This window comes from Ipomoea triloba, chromosome 4 (assembly GCF_003576645.1).
Source record: "Ipomoea triloba cultivar NCNSP0323 chromosome 4, ASM357664v1".
NCBI lineage: Eukaryota > Viridiplantae > Streptophyta > Magnoliopsida > Solanales > Convolvulaceae > Ipomoea > Ipomoea triloba.
Window position 1 is genome coordinate 1912043 of NC_044919.1, and position 8066 is coordinate 1920108.

The window sequence follows — 8066 nt, forward strand, 5'->3', positions numbered from 1 at the left end:
ACGAGTGAGAGAATAACATCTTCGCAGCGCTGCTTGCGTCGTCGTCCCGCCCACACCGTAGCAGAGCGGTACCAGCAAATACATTCTACAAAGCATAAATGCCGAAAATCTAGAGAGAGAAACTCAGTATATACCTCCTTACTAGTTCCTACATATACTCAGCGATACTTATCAACTGCTTACATAATAAGCAGACGCGTGCGGAGTTAGAGAGAGGATCAGATATGGCGTTCTTGTTCGAATTCCAGATCTTGTGAACATAAAAACACAAAGGCAGGAATCGCGCATTTCGCGCCTGTAATTTGCGTTCCTGATTCGAATTCGCCGCATTGTAGATCGTCTCTCATTGCTCGAATTTTGATTCCGCAGAGATAGAGAGAGAGGGAGAGATTATGTGAGTGAATGGACGAGAAAGGAGGAGGATCTTTCGTGGCGGTAAGGAGAATTTCGCAAGGCCTTGATAGGAGCAACACTTGTCATTCAGATTCTGGTTCGTCCTCTTTGGCTTTCTCTATCCTTTTTCGCCTAACAATTACTTTTGTTTTTTATTTTTTATTTTTTATAAAGCGAAAATTAGGAAAGCATACAAGTGATAAAACAGAAAAGTAGGTAAATAAATAAATAAAAATAAATTAAGATAAAATATCTGGTAGTTGACATTTCTTTCTCTACGTATCTACCTACAGTAGCTATTTGGTCTGTGCGGTATCCTGTATCTCGCTATGTCTCTTTCTCTATGTGTGTAGATGTTAGATACTAGTTGTATGGTGTCTCTATTTGATGCGAGCTTTGGATCTGTGAATTGGAAATTAGCTTGGTTCATGCCTAATTGCATTGACATTTGCGGTGAGTTTGCTATTTGCTATCCCCGGTTTCTGAATTTGAATTTCTGTTGTTTATTGCCGTTGTTGCCCTGAGGGGTTCGTTCTTATTTATTACTGACGAGAATGGTCAGATAGATTGCTTGCGGACTTGCTTTGATGATTGTCAATGGTCTCAGACCAGGAGTTTTGCATCAGGATGTTCATTGTTAAGCTGGTTAGAAGTGGTTCATGATATGTTTTCGAGTTGCTAGATTCTATGACACAAGTAGTATTTGAGCACTTCTGGATAGTATTATATCAATGCATTTCATGTAATCTATGAATTCTGTGGATTTTCTTTTGGTGGATCGTGCTATTTAGTTGCTAAATTAACCTATAATAGAATTCCTTATATATTTTTTCTTTTTAGTTCTAACAATGAAGTTATTCCCTGTCACTGTCTAGTATGATGAATTGGAACAAGTTGATGTTGGTATCTAAAATTTGGTGGTTTCCTTCAGCCAATTATTTTCTTTTGCCACAGCGGAGGTTGTAGCAGGATCTGCAGCATGGCTTGGCAGAGGGCTTTCATGTATATGTGCTCAGGCAAGAGAGAATGATGCTCGGCCTTCATTTAATTTAACACCTGCTCAGGTATTATGATTGAGCCAATGAAGCCTAGGTTTCTTGTTTTTGTCAATGTTATTAATAATGGCCATAAAATACATCCTAGTCTCTAGTTGTTTGCATTTGCTTACCCCAGCTTATTAGGCATTTTATTTGTGTACATGATGGCCTTCTCTGGGCACTTCTCCTGATTGTGGTTGAACTTGTTTCTCACTTTATTCTTTGTCAAATGTGATCAGTTTTACGGTTACACAAGTGTTTGCCTTTTATTTTACTTTCAAATAATAGTCTTCAATCTTTATCCTCTCCTTAGCAAGTAAACCAACCTTTATTAACAATTTAGATGTTTGCATTAGGGGTGGATCCTGGATTTTGAATGAGTTGTGGGGTGGGTTCACTTGTTAATATGAATACTCTTAAAGTTTAGTGGTGGATTGGGGGAACATTGGTACTGAATTTTTTGGTACATGATAGAATTTGTTATAAATTTTCATAATATAGGATAAATTCTAAAAATGAGTGGGGGCAAGTGTCGGTGTTCTCATTCCATTTATTTAAAATATTTGGGGCTAGTCAGGTTTCTAGAATGTGTTACATGCATGCCCACATTAACAGACACACACATAGGAAGTCTAATATGTGTAATGCATATTTATAGATGATCATTTTGGATGCTTTCGTAAGTGCCATTATATGTGCTAGAATAGTCTGCCAAGTGTCTGCTTTTCTGAATTACATGTTTCACTAGATATGCTATGGGTTTAAGGTTATGATGTTGACTGACTTTGGTGATGCCAGGAAGAGTGCTTGCAGAGGTTACAGAGTCGTATGGATATTTCTTATGACAGGTCAATTCCAGAACATCAGGTACACTTATTAACAATGCATGATAAATATTTAAACAGCTACAGAATTGTACAGATATTCCCCATCATTATTGCTTACTTTTCCTGGTTTCAACAGTCAGCTTTAAGGGCTTTGTGGAATGCTGCCTTTCCTGAAGAGGAACTACGTGACCTAATATCTGAGCAGTGGAAGGAAATGGGTTGGCAAGGCAAAGATCCATCTACTGACTTTAGGTATATCAGCACTCTGCTGACTTTAGAAGTGTATTTGACTTGCTGCATGGCTAATTGGCTATTACTCTTTCTGAATGCTTATTTTAGTTGTGTTTATTGTCTTTGGTCTTATTAGCTGGGCTGCTTTTTTATTTTTATTTTTTTAGGGGTGGTGGATTTATATCGCTGGAAAACTTATTATATTTTGCTAAGAACTTTCCGGTAAGTCCTCTCCAACTTTGTTCCTTCTCTTTTGGTGGATGATCTCCAGATTACTTGAAAAATTAACTTTTCATTTCATGTGTGTTGCTGACTCAAAACTTCACTTGGCTGAATTATGATTTATGGCCAAATGCTTCTTTTTCTCCAATCATTTTATGGGTTTGCAGTCAGTGTTAATGCTACTTTTTTGAATGTGAACCAATTCCTTGTATAATTGGGAAAATGTTTTAAAATGTTTGCATATTGAACTTGCTCTTTTACTCCAGGGAAATATGTGATTAATAATTGACTTCTCAGCCATGCAAGTCTTGATTAACTTTTGTTATTGTTTCTGCTCCAGTAAGGATTTCCAAAAAGATGTTTAAATCAGTTTCCGACTTGTAGTTCCTTGTTCTTCCTAGACACAGAAGGTTGGCACTTGGCAGGCAGTCAGTGTTTGTCTTTGTCCTTCGTCACATTTGATAATCTTTAACTACATGAAGTGTATGTTTCTTCTTTAAGAAACAAGTAGCTCTAGAGTTTGAAATTGTTACTCTATGTCTGAACATCTAAAATGATATTGTACATTGTTTGCCCTATCTTGGTCCTTGTCTTTTTTCAAGTGTTGTTAGATCATTGTAACAAAAAATAATAATTAAATAAATCAATAAAAGATATTATTGTAAAGGAGGAGGATAATGATAGTATTGATCTAAAATTAATAATAACTATATCAGGAATGTAGGAAACTCTGGATTTTAAGTGATGTATGAACCAAACTATCAAAGTGGCTTTGGAATGTATACTCTCAGTCTTACTGTTATGTTCTTTTATGAATTGTTACATGCGAGTCTTGGACATGTATAGTGTCAATCCCTTTCTACCCTACTTATTCATAAAAGTCAATGTATACAATATGTAAGTATAGTACAGGTTTTAAGCTTAAGTAACTGAATTTATCTGTACATGTATACCATGATTATTTTCTATTAATAATTCCCCATTTTTGCTTCCTGGTGCTATATTGCAGAATTCCTTCCAGGATCTTCTTCAAAAGAGGGAAGGCGACCGGTCCATGTGGGAATACCCATTTGCTGTTGCTGGTGTCAACATCACATTCATGCTTATCCAGATGCTAGATCTAGAAGCAGGTATAAGTTTGTGTTCTTTATGATTGTAGCTGCTACTCATTTTTTTGAAAAATCTTCTGATTTCATGTGCATTCTATCTTCAGCACTTGTTGAAGTATTTCACTCGGCATTTTAAAGGGTGTGAATTTTCTTCTAAAGTTCTAAGCAATACAAATTTTCATGCATGGTGAATTTGTGACTAATGATTACTTCAGTAATTTGAATTTTCTCATCTGAAACTAGTCATGAGATTCATATTTGTATAAATGTGTAGACCATCCAAATGTATTCTAGGCTCCTTGGGAAATTAGTGGATTCAATTATCTAATTTGTGTTGCCTCTGCAGTAAAACCTCGAAACCTGGTTGGAGCAACCTTCTTGAAGTTTCTTGCAGGTAAATATTGGAGTGTAGTTCATGGTCCTAATGGTGACTTTGCTTTTGCATAATTTCAATAACTTTGTGTGCTTTCTCTTCTTGTTCTTCTTTTTTGTGTGTGTTTTTTAATTCATTTTATCATTTTAACAGAGAATGAATCAGCATTTGATCTTCTATATTGTATTACTTTCAAGTTGATGGATCACCAGTGGCTTTCCATGCGAGCATCATATATGGATTTCAATGTATGTGCTTTCAACTTTTATGAGATTTATTTGGGTTAAGTAGTTTCTTAGCAATCATTATTCATTAATTAAAACTGCATATGTGGTATAGCTTCTGCCATTTATATACTTAATTAAAAGTGGTAGTTTGGGTATAGCAGTTGAATAGCATACATAATTGTACTAGTTTGTTACTTTGAAAATAAGAGGTGCCTAGAATTACTTTAACATGATCTGCACCCACCATGTCTTGTGATATATCTACACAATATAGAGGCCTGTACCAAGTTTGTTTTTTGGCTACTTTTTATTCAGTCAGTCATGAAGGCTACGCGGAGGCAGCTAGAAAAGGAACTTCTACTAGAAGACATAACACGGCTGGAAGATTTGCCCTCTTACAGCCTACTCACTCAATAGTTTTATACTCTGCTGACATTCTAAAAGTGAAATGGGTTACACAACATGGCTGGAAGATCCGAAGATTTCCCCATGTACGTACAGCCTTCTCAGCTGATAGTTTTGTACTGCTGACAGTCTAGACGTGAGTGGTTTTCATTTGCAAAACATACATGCGGTATTCATTGGTTGCAGTTTCCATCTTCCAGGTTTCTCTACTCACGAGTTATTTTTTGACTGGATAGTGCTTGCTGTCAATGACATGTTTCTTCTGTTCTTCATCACATTCTTTATTACTCATTAGGTTCTTGTAATTGAGCTTGTGGCTGCTACACAAAAATGCTCCTCTGCAAATACAAATTGGATTGTTTTTCCTGATTCTTAGCCAATGGTTTGCCATGTTTGACATGATTGAAGAATATGGAACTTGTGCAGTTTGAGTACTCTAAATCTTACTCAACATATGAACCCATGTTAACATTCACAAGATATCCATTTTACTTTTGATACCTCAATAGATTCTAGACCTTTTGGTAGCACACCATCATGAGCACCCTCACTTAGTTGTTGCATGTCACAATGTAGTGGAGTTGAACCTGAGACCTTGGACTGCCCATCAAAGTCCCAACGGGGGGCATGATACCTCCCTCCCTAGTGCTTTGTTTAACCATTTTGGAGATTAGTGACAACCTAAAATCTTAGGGGTAGAATTGTTGCAGATTATAGTTCATTCTTATTAAAATATAAAGCATGTTTGAAGAGAGATAGCAAAATAACAACACATTCTAGCATAATGTTTCTGCCATAGATTTAAACCTCAGACTGTTGCTTGGAAAGTAAACAAAACACAACAACTTTAAGAAACTCTTTCAAGTAGGAAGCACAACAGACAAGCCATCACTAAAGCTGAGAAATATCATCAGTTCTCGTAGATCCAAGGGTGAAGCTCACTCCTCCATGCTGTAACACCTTCTGGGAACCAAAGGGCAATTTCCTTCCCCGCACTCTCAACTGAATCACTACCATGGATGACATTCCTGCACATAAATAGTTTGTGTTACACAACAATTTGAACCACATCCATAAAAGGAACACAAGATGAGTTGAGAGGCAGCAAGTGTACCTCCCAATGTCGATAGCAAAGTCACCACGGATGGTGCCCGGAGCAGACTCCAAGGGGTTTGTGGCTCCAATGATCTTCCTACCAGTTACAACCACACCCTTTCCTTCCCACACCATTGCCACAACAGGGCCAGAAACAATGTACTCAACAAGTCCATTAAAGAATGGCTTTGAAGACAAATCAGCATAGTGCTTTTCAGCAAAAGCACGATCAACAGTGATAAGCTTCAAACCTACACATCCATATATTCAGAACCCACACACTCATTCAGATCAACAAAAAACAGCCCAGCCCTGACTTAAACATAACTAACTATTCATACTGAGAAACAAACCAGAAGACTAAGCCCTTAAACATTTCATCAAAAACACTAATCCAACAATCGAATAGATCCACAAACAACCTTAAATCACTTTGTAAATATAAACAATAAACCGACAATTCAAGCACGAAACAAAAAGAAGACCATCAAAGAGCCATAAATCTATTACCTTTCAGAGAGAAACCTTTCTTCTCAAACCTACCAATGATTTCACCAACCTGAACCAAAACAACAACACAAAAACGCAATCAATTACATACAGTACAGTACTTGTATTGCTCCTTTTCCTCGGACAAAAAGGGGAAACAGTAAGTAAATGAAGAACGAAAACAAACCAGGCCGCGTTGGACACCATCAGGCTTAATCATGATGAAAGTCTGCTCCATTTTTGAGTTTTCTATGAAGCTAAGCTGCTACTGCGCGATGAAAACGTCGATGCGAGAGAGGCAGAGCGCAGCAGCGTAAGACTTTATAGTGATACTCAGCGAGCGAATTGAAGCCCTAAACCCAGCAGCCGCAGCGGAATATTCGATGTTGTGGTCCGTTTGTCCAAAAAGAAACGGTTTGGACATATTTTCAACGTCGGGCCGTCGGTCACAACTCACAAAGTGGAATTTGACAAATGTTTTCCCTCTCCTTCTAAACATGTCATGTGTCGCCTCTCATTTCTAAAAAGCCGGTTATTATTTATTACAATGACTCGTAGTATTGGCTCTATTACAATATAATATTCAATTAGAAATGAGTAAATCACACGCTTTTAAGTATGTGTTTATTGTAAACTTTGTGTATAGTAAGTATATCTGAACCTAAACTTCGTCCGTAAACAAAACAAAATGTAACTATAATTGAGAAATCAAAAACGTAGTTAAACTGTTAAAAAAACCTAATCTAAACCCCAGTCCGTTAATGATGTATAGCAAATATAGGCATATGGACAGGTCTTGTGATTTTGGGCCAGTAGGCTAGGCTTTACTTACTGGGCCAAGTTGAATGAGCTAAGCCCATTTCTACGTTTTAACTTGCATATGGACAGGTCTTGTGATTTTGGGCCAGTAGGCTTGACTTTCCTTACTGGGCCAAGTTGAATGAGCTAAACCCATTTCTACATTTTAACTTGTGATTTTCACGGCAAATTATGCTAGCCAAAGATTTTGTGGTCAAGGGCATCTGGTGTACACTATCATGTGGTAGGGAGTGGGTTCGAGTTAATAAATTATGTGTCTGCAGTCCAGATTGCATGAAGAATTCCTGTCCTTGTTGCACCAGACACGCCATTTGAATGACACAACAACCTTCTCTCACACAACAACAATCACGCCAGGGGTATGTTTACTCAATGCCTATATATATAAGAGGGGTATGGAATTGAGTTTTCTCAAATTCTCTATCTCTACCTCTTCGATCTCTACAATTCTTTCCCCAATTTCTGCCATTCTCTTCTCCCTTTTCTACTCTCTTCTCTACTTCTCTTTTGCTTGTTCTTGAACAAATTAGAGGCTGGTAATCACACGATATCCAGGCCATTTTACTCGGTTGGCTGTGGAAGCCCCTCAGCTCGGTGTTTGAGTACTACGGTGAGTACTTGAATACCGGGCCGTTCATAGCCAACAGGGTGAAATGGGTTGGTTATCATGTGATTCACTGTCTACGACTTCATTGCCGGCTCTTGGTTACCGCTCACAAACGTGCCGTTCACTTCTTATAATTGGGATAGGTTTTATAGATTAAATTTACAGATAGAAGCATGCATGCTTTGAACAAACAAAGCTGAAAAATGTAATCCGCAGCACACAGAGATGTTAA

The 8066-nt window shown here is 37.6% G+C and overlaps 2 protein-coding genes across 7 annotated transcripts; one reads left to right on the top strand and one right to left on the bottom strand.

Moving 5' to 3' along the window:
* Positions 1 to 5265, top strand: LOC116016450 (ELMO domain-containing protein A-like). Of its 6 annotated transcripts, none has more exons than XR_004097752.1 (11): positions 4 to 490; positions 747 to 846; positions 1348 to 1457; positions 2229 to 2297; positions 2394 to 2509; positions 2656 to 2710; positions 3720 to 3840; positions 4166 to 4213; positions 4346 to 4440; positions 4735 to 4910; positions 5025 to 5265. XR_004097752.1 is itself a non-coding variant. In XM_031256714.1 (11 exons), exons 2-10 carry the CDS (start codon positions 747 to 749, stop codon positions 4834 to 4836), a joined length of 816 nt encoding a protein of 271 aa, XP_031112574.1. In that variant the 5' UTR covers positions 4 to 490; the 3' UTR covers positions 4837 to 4862; positions 4893 to 5259. The 6 variants fall into 6 exon arrangements, 5 of the variants coding, with proteins under 5 accessions (XP_031112577.1, XP_031112576.1, XP_031112574.1 ...); XM_031256714.1 differs by having other exon boundaries at positions 4735 to 4862; positions 4893 to 5259; XM_031256717.1 differs by lacking the exon at positions 5025 to 5265 and having other exon boundaries at positions 1 to 490; positions 4739 to 4853.
* Positions 5266 to 5525: 260 nt separating this feature from the next.
* Positions 5526 to 6748, bottom strand: LOC116016452 (nucleoside diphosphate kinase 1). Its single transcript, XM_031256719.1, has 4 exons — positions 6596 to 6748; positions 6430 to 6478; positions 5939 to 6170; positions 5526 to 5852 (listed from the first exon to the last, which is right to left on the bottom strand). Exons 1-4 carry the CDS (start codon positions 6644 to 6646, stop codon positions 5735 to 5737), a joined length of 450 nt encoding a protein of 149 aa, XP_031112579.1. The 5' UTR covers positions 6647 to 6748; the 3' UTR covers positions 5526 to 5734.
* Between the last annotated feature and the right edge of the window lie 1318 nt (positions 6749 to 8066).